At 42.7% G+C, this 19,735-nt stretch overlaps 1 protein-coding gene across 1 annotated transcript in view; it reads right to left on the bottom strand.

Annotated features, from left to right (window-relative positions):
• Positions 1 to 19,735, bottom strand: part of rcan3 (regulator of calcineurin 3) — a 54,214-nt gene that overhangs the window by 19,774 nt on the left and 14,705 nt on the right. The window contains exon 2 of the mRNA XM_055864241.1: positions 313 to 486. Coding sequence (XP_055720216.1) covers positions 313 to 486 — 174 coding nt within the window. The remainder of the gene's footprint in view (positions 1 to 312; positions 487 to 19,735) is intronic.

Consider the following 19,735-nt stretch of genomic DNA (forward strand, 5'->3'; position numbering starts at 1 on the left):
TGTAAGATATCCTGACAAAATGCGTGCCTGACTACCTCCGGAAGTGGTCAGGAAGATCTGATCACAAACAGTTCACAATGTGTCTGTTAATCGTCTACACCTGTCTGAAAATGTGGGAACAATCTGAATGTGACAAAGGCTGCATGTTAGAACCAGGTATAAACGGGGCTTCTGTAACACCTGGGGTCGTGTTTATTAGGTACCAAATTGAAAAAGAAACACTGAAAAATGGACGGACTATGCAATCTAGACTTTAAAAACATTCATTTTAGTTTTCCATTACAAAACAAACCTTAAACCAAGTTCACTCACCTGGGCAAAGTTAAGCTCGAGCTGCTTCCCGTTGAACTCGGTCTCGTGGAGCTCGACACGAGCGCGGGCGGCCGCTTCCGGAGTGCTGAAACTGATGCGGACTCGCCTGAAGCTCTTGAACATCTGGAAGGACGTCTGCTCGTCATAGATCCTGAACAAGGCCTCAAACCGCTCCTGGGAGAAAAAAAAGGGGGCCATTTTAGACTGGAGTCGATCCTGCACCTGTCCTGAAATGTCACCATTAAGCATTTCAGGCATTTTTAGCAAGGTAGCATATCTCTACACTGCAGCATAGCTCTAGAGGTGTGTTCCCCCCTTTACAGGGATTTGAGCATCTGGAAAGGTGATATATAAATGCAATCGATTAATGTAATTATTATAAACTCTACATCCATAGATGCTGCTCCATGGCTGACCCTGTGCCTTGTGTGTGTGTGATACACGTGAATGTGTGCATTATGGGGAGGGTTAAGATTAGGCTGAAAACAAAAAGGGACAAAAGGGACAATATAGTATATATTCTACTAATTCATCAAAGGGAGCAGACAAACAGTGGGAGAGATGGGAGTAGTGAAAAGGGTGGGTGAATCAATTATTCAGCCATTTGAAACAGAATATGATCTTGTCATTTGAGCAATAGGGGACATAGGGGTGTCATGTGTCATAGTTCCTCTCTTGTGGCCCATCCTCTGTTGTGGTAGCACTCTAGCGGCATCTGCTACGCCTATTGGATTTTCTGGACTGGCGGACATGTTGGATTGTGAAATTTGAGGTTTCCAACTTTCCAGGTCACCCTCCCCTGTTGTTCACTAAGCAGCCTGGAAAAGGCAGACTTTTTGTAAAAATTATAGTGTATATCAGATATATTATACAGTGCATTTGGAAAAGTATTCAGACCCCTTGACTTTTTCCACATTTTGTTACGTTACAGTCTTATTCTAAAATGAATAAAATTGTTGTTTCTTTCTCATCAACCTACACACAATACCTCATAAAGACAAAGCAAAAACAGGTTTGTATTTTTTGTGTGCAAATGTATTAAAAATAAAAACTATTCAGACCCTTTACTTAGTACTTTGTTGAAACACCTTTGGAAGTGATTACAGCCTTGAGTCTTCTTCGGTATGACGCTACAAGCTTGGCACACCTGTATTTGGGGAGTTTCTCCCATTCTTCTCTGCAGATCCTCTCAAGCTCTGTCAGCTTGGATGGGAAGCATTGCTGCACAGCTATTTTCAGGTCTCTCCAGAGATGTTCGATCGGGTTCAAATCCGGGCTCTGGCTGGACCACTCAAGGACATTCAGAGACTTGTCCCGAAGCCAATCCTGCGTTGTCTTGGCTGTGTACTCAGGGTCGTTGGTGAACCTTCGCCACAGTCTGAGGTCCTGAGGTTTTCATCAAGGATCTCTCTCTCTCCCAGTCCCTGCCACTGAAAAACATCCCCAGAGCATGATGCTACCACCACCATAATTCACCTTAGGGATGGTGAGTCTTTCAGGTGCCTTTTGGCAAACTCCAAACAGGCTGTCAAGTGCCTTTTACTGAGAAGTGGCTTCCGTCTGGCCACTCTACCATAAAGGCCTGATTGGTGGAGTGCTGCAGAGATGGATGTACTTCTGGAAGGTTCTCCCATCTCCACAGAGGAACTCTGGAGCTCTGTCATAGTGACCATTGGGTTCTTGGTCACCTCCTTGAACAAGGTCCTTCTCCCCGATTGCTCAGTTTGGCCGGGCAGCCAGCTCTAGGAAGAGGCTTAGTGGTTCCAAACTTCTTACATTTAAGAATGATGGAAGCCACTGTGTTCTTGGTGACCTTCAACGCTGCAGACATTTTTTGGTACCCTTCCAGCAGATCTGTGCCTCGACACAATCCTGTCTCGGAGCTCTATGGGGCAATTCCTTCGACCTCAAGGCTTGGTTTTTGCTCTGACATGCATTGTCAACTGTGAGACCTTATATAGACAGGTGTGTGCCTTTCCAAATCATGTCCAATCAATTGAATTTACCACATGTGGACACCATCAAGTTGTAGAAACATCAAGGATAATCAATGGAAACAGGATTCACCTGAGCTCAATTTCGAGTCTCATAGCAAAGGGTCTGAATACTTACCTAAATAAGGGATTTCTGTTTTTTATTTTTAATACATTTGGAAAAATGTCAAAAACATGTTTTCGTTTCGTCATTATGGGGTATTGTGTGTAGATTGATGAGGGAAAAAATATTTCATCCATTTTAGAATAAAGCTGTAACGTAACAAAATTTGGAAGAAGTCAAGGTGTCTGAATACTTTCTGAATGCACTGTAGCTTCGAAATCGTGACATTACGAACTTTTTAAGAAAATAAGCAGTTTCTTGACTCTATATACATTAATATACAGTACTAGTCAAAAGATTGCACACACCTACTCATTCAAGTATTTTTCTTTATTTTTTACTATTTTCCACATTGTAGAATAATAGTGAAGACATCAAAACTATGAAATAACACATATGGAATCATGTAGTAAACAAAAAAGTGTTAAACAAATCAAATTATTTATTTTTTGCCTTGATGACAGCTTTGCACACTCTTGGCATTCTCTCAACCAACTTCACCTGGAATGCTTTTCCAACAGTCTTGATGGAGTTCCCACATATGCTTAGCACTTGTTGGCTGCTTTTCTTTTACTCAATTTGGTTGAGGTCGGGTGATTGTGGAGTGAGCTTGTGGCCACACAAGCTCACAAAACGGGACCACGAGTGCTAAAGTGCATAAAAATCATCTGTCCTTGGTTGCAACACTCACTAATGAGTTCCAAACAGCCTCCGGAAGCTACGCCAGCACAAGAAGTGTTCGTCGGGAGATCCATGAAATGGATTTCTATGGCTGAGCAGCCTAAGCCTAAGATCACCATGCGCAATGCCAAGCGTCAGCTGGAGGGGTGTAAAGTTCACCGCCATTGGACTCAGCAGAGGAAACGTGTTCTCTGGAGTGATGAATCACGCTTCACCATCTGGTAGTCCGACGGGCGAATCTGGGTTTGGCAGACGTCAGGAGAACGCTACCTGCCCAAATGCATAGTGCTAACTGTAAAGTTTGGTGGAGGAGGAATAATGGTCTGGGGCTGTTGTTCATGGTTCGGGCTAGTTCTAGTGATGGGAAATCTTAATGCCACAGCATACAATGACATTCTAGATGATTCTGTGCTTCCAACTTTGTGGCAACAGTTTGGGGAAGGCCCTTTCCTGTTTCAGCATGACAATGCCCCCATGCACAAAGCGAGGTCAATAGAGAAATGGTTTGTCGAGATCGGTGTGGAAGAACTTGACTGGCCTGCACAGAGCCCATACCTCAACCCCAATGAACACCCTTGGTATGAATTGGAACGCCGACTGCGAGCCAGACCTAATCGCCCAACATCAATGCCCGACCTCACTAATGCTCTCGTGGCTGAATGGAAGCAAGTCCCCGCAGGATTGTTCCAAAATCTAGTGGAAAGCCTTCCCAGAAGGGTGGAGAATGTTATAGAAGCAAAGGGGGGACCAACTCCATATTAATGCCCATGATTTTGGAATTAGATGATAGATGAGCAGGTGTCCATTTTGGTCATGTAGTGTGTATATGCCCAAAAGTATGTGAAATAGTATCTGAAATAGCCGAATCCACTAATTTGAAGTGGACTAATCCACATACTTTTGTATTTATAGTGTGTATATATACACTGAGTGTAGAAAACATTAAAAACACCTGCTATTTCCATGACATAGACTGACCAGGTGAATCTAGGTGAAAGCTATGACCCCTTATTGATGTCACCTGTTAAATCCACTTCCATCAGTGCAGATGAAGGGGAGGAGACCGGTTAAAGAAGGATTTTTAAGCCTTGAGAATTGAGACATGGATTGTATATCTGTGCCATTCAGTGAGTGAATGGGCAAGACAAAAGATTTATAGTGCCTTTGAACGTGTAATGGTAGTAGGTGCCATGTGCACCGGTTTGAGCGTGTCAAGAATTGCAACACTGATGGTTTTTCACGCTCAACAGTTTCCCGTATGTATCAAGAATGGTCCACCACCCAAAGGACATCCAGTCAACTTGACACAACTGTGGGAAGCATTTGAGTCAACACGGGCCAGCATTCCTGTGGAACGCTTTCCACACCTTGTAGTTCATGCACAAACTAATTGAGGCTGTTCTGAGGGCAAAAGATGCTGTTGTGCAATGTTCACTGTTCACATGCTGTTCACATGCTGAAGTGCACAACAGCATGTGAAATTTATTGTCAATCAGTGTTGCTTCCTAAGTGGACAGTTTGATTTCATAGAAGTGTGATTGACTTGGAGTTACATTGTGTTGTTTAAGTGTTCCCTTTATTTTTTGGAGTAGTGTATATATATACTGTATATATATATATATATCAGGGGTAACCATGGTGTTCCTCTGCCCATCCACTGCTGTGTTTGGTAAGGAAATTAGATTTCCCATCTGAATCCTTCTGGCCCTCCAGATGCTATCAAGGCTCTCCTCTCCCTATCTCCCAACCTCTCTCTTTTCTCCCTCCAACGCCCTCTTTTTCTCAATGTTCTCCCTCTCTCTCCATCCCTCTCTCTCTCTCTCTCTCTCTCTCTCCCTCTCCCCCTATCTTGCTGTCTCTCTCGCTGCTTGGACAGAGTGACATTTTAGCTGTGAATTCAATCGATGGACTCTGTCGGGAGCCAGTAACTGGGAAGAGACCAGGGAAGGTGGAGGCTGGCTAGTCGATACAGGGGGCTTTCTCACAGCACGCTCCACAGATAGAGCATTCAAGGAGACTATTCTTTCTCTCTCATCAAACCTGTTTTTGAGAGAGGGAAGAAAGGTAGCCATGAAACTATAGGCATCATTTAAAAGGATCTGGTGCCGTCTTCCTTTTGGTCGGCTCGGCTGTGCCATTTTGGGTTAGAGCAACTGTTATTGAATTCAGCTAAACAGAAAGACTCTCAATCACATACATATCATAGTCTTCCGGACACAATTGATTGATTGAAGCGTTTACTATCACACTAAATAATGATTACTCCTTCAAATGGAAATGCTAAAATACCAATAATATTGGTACTGGTACACGTACGTGTCAGACTTTACTATTGGTACAAGAGCATAAGACGTAATTCACCTCTTGTTCCAAAGGTATCGTCAAACACATACACGTTTGTACCACGTTGATATGGGGATACGGAAGTGTCAAGGTATGAGACACTGACAGTAACAGGTTGATAAAGAGCGTAAACTGTGGAAAAGTGAATAAGCTGCAATCCCCATGTGAATTTCCCTATCTGCTTTCCAGCCAGGGCTAGATTCACTATCGGGGCACATCTGATTGGTGTTTAACTCACCATACAAGGGCCTTTCCATTCATAAGCCAAGAAAATGGTGCAATTTATGTTTCTGTGTCTTGACTCCGCCCTTCAGTCTGTAGCCGTGCCAACCCCCTGACATAGGGACTACTTTTCCACTCAGAGCCTCTGTACTGAACGAGTAGTGGTGAACCCCCTGCGGTTAATTCTAGACTACCATCATCAACACCCATGACTACCACGTGGAAAACACACACACAAAAACATCATGGATATACCAAAGTCCTCCTGATGTTGAGCTGCCAGGAATTGGGTTGCATATCAAACCCTATTACAGTAGGCTACATTCATCCAGTACTTGAGTTATGGCTGTTTTGTGACCCCTGTCAGTTTCAGCTCTGTCACCAATCACCTGATATGCTGTGGTTAGCCTCGTCGCGAACCAGGATTCCCTAAAACGGGAAAACAGGTACTCGTTACATGTTTAATACTTAGCAGGACAGGAAAATGGTCTAATTCACGCACTTATCAAGAGAACATCCCTGGTCATCCCAACTGCCTCTGATCTGGTGGACTCACTAAACACCAAAGCTTCGCTTGTAAATTATGTCTCAGTTGTTGGAGTGTGCCCATGGCTATCTGTAAATAAATAAAAATCAAGAAATCGGTCTGGTTTGCTTAAAATAACATTTCTTTTATGATTTATACTTCTACTTTTGATACTTAAGTACATTTAAAACCAAATACTTTTAGACTTTTACTCAAGTAGTATTTTACGGGGTGACTTTCACTTTTACTTGATTCATTTTCTTTTAAGGTATCTTTACTTTTACTCAAGTGTGAAAATTGGGTACTTTTTCCACCACTGCGCCTCACAATACGTCAAACAAATCAAATGCCTTGCTTGGGCGAAGCTCCAAAGGTGCTCACCAGAAGAGCGCCATAGGAGCACCAGCGTGTGAGGACAGAAAATGGCAACATAACAAGCCCTGGTGACAAAACATTTTAGAACGTTTGCAGCAGACTGGTTTTCACAGCATTTCTCTGTCATTTCGAGATTAGCTAAAGCTGCAGGAAAAGGGGAGAAATGGTCTTCAATGCTGGCCATATCAATATTTTTTAAATGTTGACGTTTCTGATGTGATATTTGCCTGTAAAGGCTAGCATGAGGGACAAGAAGTAGCTAGCCACAATGAGGTTCGTTTTGAGAAGTCAGCTAACCTTGTAAGCTACCTAGGTATAACTAGCTAGCTACTAGCTACACCACAAGACCAAACGTATGTGGATACCTGCTCGTCAAACATCTCATTCCAAAATCATGGGTATTAATATGGAGTTGGTCTCCCCTTTTAACAGCCTTAAATCTTCTGGGAAGGTTTTCCACTAGAAGTTGGAACATTGCTGTGGAGACTTGCTTCCACTCAGCCACAAGCGCATTCGTGAGGTCGGGCCACTGATGTTGGGCGGTTAGGCCTGGCTCACATTCGGCGTTCCAATGAATCCTAAAGGTGTTCAATGGGGTTGAGGTCAGGGCTCTGTGCAGGCCACTCGCACACAGACACCAAGCCCCTCCCCCTGCCACTGACAACGACGAACGATAACTTCTTCCTCTCTGACAACATGCAGTTTAAACTCGCTACAGACGAGAACTTAACCTTTCTAACGACACCCTTTTTATGTCTCAACTCCCAAAATGTAGAATAGAGCAGACACTACTAGAACGAGAGTATCAATGAACATGATTGTGGAAAATGGATGCTCAGTTTGTCTCGTACCACGTACCGCTAGCAGCATTTTAGCCACAGACTGTCATGTTCTGTCTGTGTTTTATACATGTACAATGAGCATACACATCTTTTATTTACATCAGGAATAGGCAACTTGTTCTCATTCTAAGAAATAAGTGTCTTCTTAAGCTGCAAAAATGGATTCACAAGAGTACCAATCAAATAAAAGAGATTGAAGATCTTACAACTAGCCAAAAAGGACATGTTCATTTGAGAATACCACACAGAAACATTAGAGAAAGAACCCCCTCCCCTCTTTATTAAAGGATTGAGATGTGATTAATCAACTCTGACATTAGTTCATTTTGAATAATAGTTCAACAATTAAAACAAGTTTAAACACTTAAATCAAATCAAATGTATTTATATAGCCCTTCGTACATCAGCTGATATCTCAAAGTGCTGTACAGAAACCCAGCCTAAAACCCCAAACAGCAAGCAATGCAACTTAACAACGTAACTTCAAAGAATCAACACTTCATCACTTCAAAGTGTACAAATAAGCTAACTCGTATGCAAAGATTAGACATCTTAGTCTAAACAACAATATATAATTGAGTAGTAACAAGTAGGCTTTTATTACTAAGGCATCATTTCTGGTTAACAAAAAAAACTCCATATGTGGCCAACCTTGCTCCACTGATCCCTGATCTACTGGGTGAGGAAACTTCTATTCCAGCCCAGCAATAGCACACTTGATTATCAACTCATTAGATTGAATAAGTTGAATCAGGTATGTTATTGCTGGGCTGAAGCAGAACCCTGCACATCTAGCAGACATCCAGCATGGTTGGCTTGCTCCAATTGTAATTGGTTCATACATTGTTTGTGATGTATTTAACTGTATTTTTGTAAACAACATTTGCCTACACGTATAACCCATGGCATATAGGACATACCCTTAGTATCTTGGGACATTCATTGGGACCTCTTTTTTCATCTGCAAACAGGCTTTCACAGCTTAACATATCCGAGGACTGAAAACCTCACAAAGAAACATACTTCATTATACTCAAATTAGACAGCACTGAATATTATGTTGCTCTGTCCTCAAAGTTTTCACCTCTAGGGACTGGAACTGGAGAATCTTTTCATAATGTCCCCCCACAAAATTACCTGCACTATCCAGTAGCCTACACTCTCTCTTTACAGACAGCTGGAGCTGCAATTTCAGCCTCTTCCATGGCTGTTATTTACAAATGCATTTGAAGATGGTGTTTTGAATTTACAGCAAGACAGCTAGATAGCTAACTGATGATATTTAATTCATTTAGCTGAACAGTGTGTTTTAAGTTAGCAGCTCAGTTGAGTCAGCCTACAAAGTGGCCTGCTGTTGCCTGCTAGCTAGCTAATAATAAATGGTTTGTTTTACATAAAACAAATGTATTTACTTACTTGAATAGGTTCCCCTACTACCTCTGTTTTTTGGGTCCTTACAAAAACAAAATAATTGGCAATCGTCACAATATTTCTGGTGATAGCGAAGCCAGCAGCCATGTGGACGAATGGCGACAAAGAAAAAGGTGTTTGTCACCAGAGTGGTTTAGAAAGTGTTGTGATGTTTGACTTTACCAGCTTAATCCACTTTCAATTTCAATAGATATCAATCGCAGACTGTCAGCCACGCTTGATAACTAGCACTTGAAACTAGCATAGGCAACCACTACCCAGACGGAAAACAGTGACACACATCACCCCATCTATGACCCAACAACTGTGTTCAACTCCTCAGTTCACAGTTCCATCTTACCTCACTGTAAGACTGGTGATCACATAATATTGTTATGGCTGTGCCTGTGAGTCAATCTCTCCCAGTGGTAGTCAAATATAAATAGATGAAACTCAAGCTAAATATTGCATAATGCAGCGCCACTCAAAAGCTGTCATGGTAGAGTGGGCCAGGAATGGTGTGTATGCGTGGGCAGCACTTTCACAGACAACCTTTCCCAGCCAATGACAACACTAATTTCAATTCCACTTCCTGGACCAAACAAATGTTGTACATCCTTCCAGCCAATGACAACACTCATTTCAATTCTACATCCTGGACCACACAGACTTTGATACATCCTTCCAGTACCAGTCCTAGCCCTTAGCAGCCACACACAGTAGTTCCATAGCAACAAAACATATCTCCTACAATATATGTGATATTGGCAAGAGGATAGTCACTTGGCAGGCGACTCGACAAAACTGCCACTCAATGTGGGACATGAATCCTCTAAACCTGATTCCTTGGCACAGTTTGAGGCTAAACTCAAAGTTACCCCGGTTCTCTGAGAATATGATTGAGATGTCTCACTATGGTATCGCTGGATAGGCGGATCACTACGGCAGAACCAATCACACAACATCTGTCGGAGACGCACAGGTTGAGTGGCGAATGAGGTGAGCCCCTCCCACTTTATAAGGCGCCATTCAATACACCCTCTGGTCATTCTCAAGCATGTCTCTCTTCCTTGCGCTCTTGCGAGCATCTCACTCATATTCTCAGAGAATTGGGGTTACACAAGTCACCTTGGGTTCTCTTTCAAATACTCGTTCCCATGTCTCACTGTGGGATTTGGCCAACTCCGTATCGCAGACAAGCTCTTCGAAGCCAGGGTCCAACATCATCACGCCTCAGAGGCTCTGATACTGGAGGTCAGAGGCTCTGATACTGACTGCCAAAGAAGGTGCAGTCACCTCCAGTTGGAAAAAACTCAAATGTATGCGGGGTGGCCCAACATGCCACATCACAAATCTCCTGTACAGAGATGCCTTTGAAAAGTGCCCAAGAGGTAGCCATACCTCTAGTGAAATGAGCCCTCAGGCCCTCCAGTGGCCTTGCTATTATAAGCCAGTATAATAGCCTCCACTATCCAACGGTACTGCAATCTTTAAATCTGCAATCTTTAAATCATACCATAGATTCTCAATTGGATTGAGGTCTGGGCTTCGACTAGGCCATTCCAAGACAATTAAATATTTCCCGTTAAACCACTTGAGTGTTGCTTTAGCAGTATGCTTAGGGTCATTGTCCTGCTGGAAGGTGAACCTCCGTCCCAGTCTCAAATCTCTGGATGACCAAACACAGGTTTCCCTAAAGAATTTCCGTGTATCTAGTGCAATCCATCATTCTTTCAATTCTGACCAGTTTCCCAGTCCCTACCAATGAAAAACATCCCCACAGCATGATGCTGCCACCCCCATGCTTCACCGTGGGGATGGGGTTCTCAGGGTGATTAGAGGTGTTGGGTTTGCGCCAGACATAGCGTTTTCCTTGATGGCCAAAAAGCTACATTTTAGTCTCATCTGACCAGAGTACCTTCTTCCATATGTTTGGGGAGTCTCCCACATGCCTTTTGGCAAACACCAAACGTGTTTGCTTATTCTTTTCTTTAAACAATTGCTTTTTTTTCTGGACACTCTTCCGTAAAGCCCAGCTCCGTGGAGTGTACAGCTTAAAGTGGTCCTATGGACAGATACTCCAATCTCTGCTGTGGAGCTTTGCAGCTCCTTCAGGGTTATTTTTGGTCTCTTTGTTGCATCTCTGATTAATGCCCTCCTTACCTGGTCCGTGAGTTTTGGTGGGCGGCCCTCTCTTGGCAGGTTTGTTGTGATGCCATATTCTTTAAATTTTTTAATAACAGATTTAATAGTGCTCCGTGGGATGTTCAAATATATTTTTTTATAACCCAACCCTGATCTTTACTTCTCCACAACTGTGTCCCTGACCTGTTTGGAGAGCCCCTAGGTCATCATGGTGCCGCTTGCTTGGTGGTGCCCCTTGCTTAGTGGTGTTGCAGACTCTGGGGCCTTTCAGAACAGGTGTATATTTACTGAGATCATGTGACACTTAGATTTCACACAGATGGACTTTATTTAACTAATTATGTGACTTCTGAAGGTAATTGGTTGCACCAGATCTTATTTAGGGGCTTCATAACCAAGGGAGTGGTCCATTACATGAAATCCAAATAAAAATCCATTTAAATTACAGGTTGTAATGCAACAAAATAGGAAAAATGCCAAGGGGGATGAATACTTTTGCAAGGCACTGTAGGTCCCAAAATGTGGCTAAAGGCTTGGAGGCTCCTTCATAAAGCAAGACAACAGGTGGGATGCCTCCCTACTGTGTTGTTGTTGAAGCCTATATGAAAGGCCGAGATAGCGCTAAATAGACCTTTACAGTGGAGAAAGCCTTTGCTCTGTCCAGAAGATCCAGCAAAAAGCATAGGATCTCAAATGTAAAGCTTTGGTAAGGAATGATCACACCACTTCGCAAAAACGCACCACTTGTTACCATACAGTGAGCGTATAGAAGGGACTCTGGCACTCTGGATCCAGAAAGGGCACTCAGAATGGGGCGCTGCAGTTCGCTATGAAGCCACCCATTTTCCAGATTCAGTAGCAAGTGGAGACTCAGCTCGTATACTAGAGCAGGAAATCTTCTCTCTATTATTAAACAAATGGTCAATCAGAGCTATACTAGTAGCAGAGAGACATCTCAGCTTCTACTCCTGGTACTTCCTGGTTCCCCTGTAAACAGTTCCCCTCTCCACTTGTTTTTACCCCTTTTGAGTTTTTCAGAAGTAAGTTTTAATTTCTATAGTTGACTTCTGAAAAACTCAAAACGGGGTAATGTCACGATCGTCGAAATAACATTCGGACCAAGGCGCAGCGTGATATGGGTTCCACATCTTTTTATTCGTGAAACACACAGAACAATTTTTTTTAAAGCAAACGATACATGAAGCTATGCTATGCTCACGGGCAACTACACTTAAACAAGATCCCACAAAACACAGTGGGGAAATGGCTGCCTAAATATGATCCCCAATCAGAGACAATGATAAACAGCTGCCTCTGATTGGGAACCATACCAGGCCAACATAGAAATAAAACAACCTAGATTACCCACCCTAGTCACACCCCAACCTAACCAAAATAGAGAATAAAAAGTCTCTCTATGGTCAGGGCGTGACAGGTAAAAAAACAAATATGCGAGCAGAGTCATCACTTGCTACTGAATCCAGAATTCCGTTGAAAATGGGTGGCTTCATAGCAAACTGCAGTCTAAACCCCTTTGTAACTGTGTACAAGACCCAGGGCTGGACTGTGCATGTGCACTGTAATACTACTACTAGCCACCTACTCGCCAATGTCATAGGGTTCATCAAGCTCAATATCTTAGTGATGTATTACAACACACTTATGGAATCAAAGGCTCTATGTTAAGTCTTAGTAGCCTGGTCCCAGATATGTTTGTGCTCTTGCCAACTGCCATTGCTGTAGGCTGTCATTTGCAAGACAAAATAGTTTGGCATGAAAATGTGTGACAAGGAGTTGGCATGATCAGACTGGTACTCAAACATACATTTCACATTTGCATTTTAGTCATTTAGCAGACACTCTTCTTCAGAGCGCCTTATTACAATCAAATCTTATCCAGAGCAACTTCAAATATAATAATATATGCCATTTAGCGGACTTACCATCATGCAAGGATACATTTTACGTACGGGTGGTCCCGGGAATTGAACCGAAGGGCCATGCTCTACCAACTGAGCTAAAGAGGACTTGCATATTAGACCAGGCTCATGCTGTGATTATTTGACAAGTGTCATTTTGACTGTCAGTATAGCAAGCCTCAGAGCAGCGGTGGTGCCTGTACTGATAACTTAATTTCTCATCTGGGCTCTGATGTAACCTGAGGATTTGTTCTCTCATAAATAAGGGGTCATGTGGGCACGGGCAAAATAATGTGACAGGTAACGCACCTCGAACCCAATTGGAGCTGACGGACGACCGTGTGGCCTGTCAAGGAAGACTGACCGGGTCTTTTTAATCCAAGGTGTAGAACACACACACGCTAACACATAAGTACACACAAAACCACTCACTCGCACGAGCACGCACGCACGCGCACACACACACACAAACACACACCCCACTGAACCTCCTATCCACAGTAAGAGAGAAGCATGAAGACATGGTGGACAAAGGATGAGTATGAGGAAAACAGAACAAGCTGTTCTTGTTTTTGACTCTCTCAAAGGTGACTTTTTTTTAAAATCAGAGATGGCCGCTGTGGGCCCTGTTCCTCTAACTTCATGGAGGTAACATTGTGCAGCGACTTGGGGTACATTTTGTGTCACGAGATGAAGTAACGGGAAAGAACAAGTAAGGCTGAATGACTGTTCGGATCATGTGAATGTACTGTACATACGTAAGTCACAAGGCTTGGCTTGAGCGAGCCGAAACGGCTTTTAGGAGTAGGAGCCTGTTTCTGTAGGGCAGGGGTGTCAAACCCGTTCCACGGAGGGCCTAGTGTCTGCTGATTTCTGACAGCAGGTGAGCCGAGTCCCTTACTAATTAGTGACCTTATTTCATCAATCAGTTACAAGGGATGAGCGAAAACCCTCAGACACTCCACGCTCCGTCGAATGAGCTTGACACGTGCTGTAGAGTGAGGCCAGCTTGATGTACAAGTACAGGACGCTAGTCTATCGCAGGGCCTTACCCCCAATCGAGCTCGTTACTGCTGAGTGCCAAGCAGAAACTCACCAGGCCCCATTTTTACAAGTCATTGGTATGACTCGGATGAGGATCAAACTCCCATCCTTCCAATCTCAGGGCGGACACTCCGACCACAAGGCCAATGAGTAATGAGTTGGTCTCCTACTCTATAATGGAGGGGGAATAGCCCCAGAAAAAGCCAAGTCAGAGACAGACAACAGGCTCTGTTACAATAGCCAATAGCCACACTAGAATATAACACTTAGTATGAAGCAATCCATTTGGCATCCATTCTAAGTAGTAGCCTATGGTAGTATGGACATTGGACATTGAAACGTGGCCAAAGTCTGGCTCCCCAAGAGCTCCAAGAGAAAAGATGGCCATTACCGCTTTACCCGTGCTCCTCCACTACCTCCCCATGTCACCTTTATGAAACACTCCAGGTTACTTCGGCCGGCCAATGAGCTGGCCCAAATTAGCCAAGAGAGAGAGAGAGAGAGAGACAGACAGAGACGAGTGACACAATCCCATCTTTTAGCAGATTGCCCTGTGGGTAATGAGACGGTCATTTTCCTGATGGTAATGGAAAAGCTGTCATGGCTGTAACAACGGGACACCGCCTTGACTCACATTCATCAGCACCAAGATGACACAGATAGGAAGACAGGAAATTAAGTTAGAAATGGAATTTAAATTAGCTGTCTCTACGGTGTTAGTGTGGATGAGAGGGGAACACACATACACTCACTATGTGGCTGTATGCTGTGTTATGTTAAAGTATGAGTGAGTTGGTTTAGATTAGCATGTGGCTCAGTGACGATTGGCCGGGCCCATACTGCTCTGCTAGCCGAGTAAACACACATACACACACACGTTTGTTTTACTATCCTTGTGGGGACCAAACAATTGATTCCCATTCAAAATCCTATTTTCTCTAACCCTAACCCATAACCTAACCCTAAACCTAACCTTAACCCCGAACTCCTAACTCTAACCCTAACCATATTTGTAACCCTAACCCCTAAACCTAAAATAGCCTTTTTTTCTTGTGGGGACTGGCGAAATGTCCCCACTTGTCTGAATTTTATTTGTTTTAATATCCTTGTGATCCTTGTGTCTGGTCCCCACAAGGATAGTAAAACAAACAAAAAACACACACACACACACACACACACACACACACACACACACACACACACACACACACACACACACACACACACACACACACACACACACACACACACACACTGATGCAGCAGTCAAACCAGGATAATACAGAAACAGCAGGGCTGCACTGGATTCTGTAAACATAAAAGTATATAGCAAAGTTCAAGCAGTCATTTTCCCTACTGCTTGAAAACATATACAACATTTAAAAAATAGGTCGTCATCTGTATTAAAGCCTCAGACATTTAATATTTTGCAAGGTCAACATAATGTTGACTAAATGTTTTCTGACGACATAAGCCTTGAACATGCTTTATCAGTGGAAATAAACTGATGGTGGTCATCTCACCATAACATTGGCTTGATCCTCCATGTCTGATAAATGCATGAGCGACACTCGTCCAAAAAAAAGCCTCTCGGCTAATGGGCCTACTGTCATTTTATAGATCACACGATGTGAGACATCGTAAAACACTTCCGCAGCTGCACACTCCATCGGCTGACATGTTGCGTTACATAATCGAGTTAAATCAGCAGGCGGGGGAGCGTTCAATAGCAAGAGAGTGGAGAGAGCAGTCGCTGGCTGTCGTCTACCAGTTTGGAACTTGTTTATAGCCTGGGTTGTTTTCATTAGGCACCAAATGGAAGAAAGCGGACTGAAACAGAGAGGGCCTACCTGAACATGTCCAATAAGAAACACTGGTTTTTAGTTTTCAGTTGCAAAACATTTTGCTACAGTGTGCCCTAATATGACCCTGAATGGCTAGCCAAAAACCGATATCCGCCAAGTCAGCTGGTAATCAGAGCTAGAGGCAGGGCTTTACTTAAGGACAAACTGAAGAGACTCTCATCCACTGCGGGAGATTTGGGTGAAAACCAACAATCTAGGCCATGCCGCCCGGAAGGATTCAGTAAGGACTTTAAACTAAAAATAGAGTGTTCTGAAATAATTAAGGAAATCTATCTCTTAAGTGTGCCAAGAATCTTTTTTAATTACAGTCCCCCTGTCAGGTGTGCTGGAGCCAATCAAAGCAGGTCAGGGGATGATGGGAGCAGTTGAGTGATCCACCTGTTATCTTTGTGTGTGCGGACACACTCTCACGCACGCATACAAACTACACTTCCTCAAGTCAGAGGAGATATCTCTAATCTCACCTACCAGACAATAAGGTGGCAGGAAAGGGTAGCTTTGAAAGATTCTAGATTAGAATTTCACAGTTCTAAAATAATCCGTGTCATAATGAATGATGGGAGTGTTTGTTTGGTGTTAGCACAATGTTATCCCCTGGTACTGGCTTGTAGAGCAGGGAGGAGGGTGTTAGTGCCCAGACTAACACTTGTTTACTGTCTGAATCTTCCAGTGGGAAGATTGACACACTGGGTGAGGCCTGAGGTTGGCGCCTCTGGGAACCACTAACCACAGACTAGTCTGGACAACTCCACCAGACGCTATAATTTACCTCAGAGTAATTTACCTCAGCATTTACCTCAGAGTGGATAGCTTTTCCCTCATGTGCTAATGCTACAGACTATAACAAACCAAAAACACACCTTAGCCAAGCAGCACTTAAGCCTTACCCAGTGAGAAAAATGAAGTTAAAAATACTTTTTGGGGTGTCTTTTCCAAACGTTAAAATCACATTTATTTTTTGGTTCTGATTGAATGTTGAAAATACATCTCTTCCCGACTTTTAAAGAACGTATTTTACGTTGGCCAAATTTCAACAGTACATACAATCATTTATTTCTACATGTCAATGCAGAAAACATTATATTCCTCCCATCAATCTTCCCTGTAATGTTTTGGGGCACAGAGCAAATGTTTGGTATCGGAAACTTGAAAGTTGTGAGAATTTTGTTCAACTTCCGGCGCGTGTTTACAGTTAACACTGATGCTTTACCCTTACAGTTTTAGACAGTAGCCAATAGGCTATTGTGGCTATTTGAGCATAATAGGCCTACCAACAAAACCAATGGAGCAAATCCCATCACATTTTCACATGGAAATAGCTTTGATTTCTATGATATAGCCTACAGTAGCCTATATGTGGTGTTCACTGCCTACATTGCACGCAGTGGCGATTTTAGCATGTAAATCAGTTAGCCACTGACTCCTTCCAAACCACTCATTGTTAAATTTACGATTACCAACTTGTTGTATAATGTTTATTCCAATGGCCGAAGAGCACCAATACGTTTTATCTATCATTTCTCTTAATTATTTCTCATCATATGACAAGGATTAAAATGGATTTGCCAGTAGATTGTTGACTTGATTCATGATGATGACTGCTAGCTAAGATCAGTCCAATCAAAGCTACTGTAGATATAACGTGATTTGACATTTTATCTGTGGCCAATGACATTGAGCCTTCTTGGATGGACACTTCTAATGTAACTCTATGGCAGCACCCAAGGGGCTAGAATTATCGAGGTCTCCCCTTAGACTTGGCAGTGACGTAGTGTCCCCATGAGCGACAGAACACTGAGCCAATCACGGCGCAACGCTCCGTATTTTCTGCTGGCTTGCCCCACCACCACAGAAAGCACTAAGCTAGGCTGAAACTCCTGCATTTTGGAGCTGCCTTACTCAAGAAAACAAAAAAGAGACCATGTTTGTATAAGGCTTTATTAACTCAATGATATATCATTTTTACATTGTTTGCAAACTGATATGCGACACGTATTAATACCAAAATAACATGCAAAACAGGCAAGCCCCCCCAAATTTGTTATTTTTTCGGGGGGAGGGAGTCAAAAAATGTGGGGCCATGAATGACTGGTCGCCACTGATTGCATGAGACTTTTAAAAACGTTACCTCATGATTTTTTACTTGGTCTGTAACACCATGTGACACTGTACATTGCATTGTGTTGCATGATGCAAGAAACCACTTTACAAAAGACAATTAATTATTATTACCATACAGAGAATTAAACAATGTAGGCTACCCCTCTACCTATTAGCTTATTTGCATATTCTGTCTCAAAATACAACACTGCTCCTTTTACCTCTTGCACTTGTACGAAGCAGTAACTCCCCATTGCTGACCAATACTTATCTATAACTGGGCTAATAACTCACTAACGAGCAAATAATATCAACAAATGTGCACACGCACAATTTGATCTGATCTGAAAAGTGCATTCAATCGTGGGTGACTGAAAGACAGCTCATGGGCCACCCCTGCCAATAGAATTCTACTCCGTTGCTCTGGCTCAGTCTACAGCAAAATCACATCCTCAATCTTGCCAAGTTAGATTTGTCTTGGTTTGTTGCATTGAAAAGGGGCTGATATCATGTTGATTCGATCATAGAAATAAAGTTGATCTATGTAGTGCAAACTAATGGGGCGAACTCAGTAAAGTTCGAACTCTTGCGTCTCTGCGCAACATGGCATTTATTCTGTGCGGCAGTCCAGGAGGTGGGAGCACCCGCGCAGCTTAGAGGAAAAGTTGCCTCCCATCTGTCACATGCACTTATGTAACTTTTTTTTAAGCTTTAAAACTAGCATTGATAATTTTCAAAGTTTTCAGACCCAAAAAATGTAATAAAAAAGAACACACAGCTACAATAACATTCTCAGCAACAGTTACAGAAAGGCTTTTGTTGCTCTGACATGTGGTTGTTTATCCACTGACTGTAAGTCACTCTGAAAAATACCATTTGCTAAAAGCACAAAATGTAAAATGAAATGTAGAAAAATAAATGTAAAAAAACAACACTTGCAAAGCAAGCTGGGTATTACTCCGCCCCAAAACAAGACCAAATTTGGTCAGTCCAGACCGGAAGTATTTGTTTCACAAGTTTGGACAACACATTACAGTACAGTAGAGTTTAGTTCAGTACAGTTTAGTTCAGTAGAGTACATTAGAGAACAGTACAGTAAAGTAGGGTACAGTACAATACAATATGTGCTGTACTTTACTCTAAATGTACTGTACTGAACTATACTTGACTGTACTCTGTAACGTACTGTACTATACTCTACGTGACTATAATGTATTGAACTGTAATGTACTCTGCAGTGCTCTAATGTGCTGTCCAAACCTGTGATACATAGACATCTATGATTGGTTCAGATTTGGTCTGGACTGTCGCAAAATAAATGTACACATACATGTTATTCCACCATTTCACCCACACACGTGAAAGAGCGTCTGTGTAGCTAAGCGCTAAAATAGAACATGGATCAGGAAGATACAAACCCACGTGGATGCTTGAAAGATTAATTAATAACTAAAAACGAACTAGATTTTCCTTTTTATCTGTGGATTAATCATCGGCATAGAGAAACCCACGATTTTGTATGACTCCAAGTCAGAATTCTACAAAGAACCAGCTAAAAAGAGGACCATATGAATGTCAGGTAAAATAACAAACCAATGTTCATCTCCCAGGCCAAACTAGCTAGCAACAGATAGCTAGCTACTTAAATGTCGATGAATGTTTCATGTGTGTTTCGACCTGCCGCCAAATTAATATAGTTGGTTCACAGTTGTTTTTTGTATTTTAACCTGAGTGTCATGATCGCGTCTGGTGCGTGTGGCCAGTATAGTCAGCACGTTAGTCTAGCCTTCAGCGCTACAAAACAACAATGCACCAAAACAACTCATGACAAATGGCAGTAAGGCTACCTAGAGC

The sequence above is a fragment of the Salvelinus fontinalis genome, chromosome 16 (genome assembly GCF_029448725.1).
Source record: "Salvelinus fontinalis isolate EN_2023a chromosome 16, ASM2944872v1, whole genome shotgun sequence".
Classification (NCBI taxonomy): Eukaryota; Metazoa; Chordata; class Actinopteri; order Salmoniformes; family Salmonidae; genus Salvelinus; species Salvelinus fontinalis.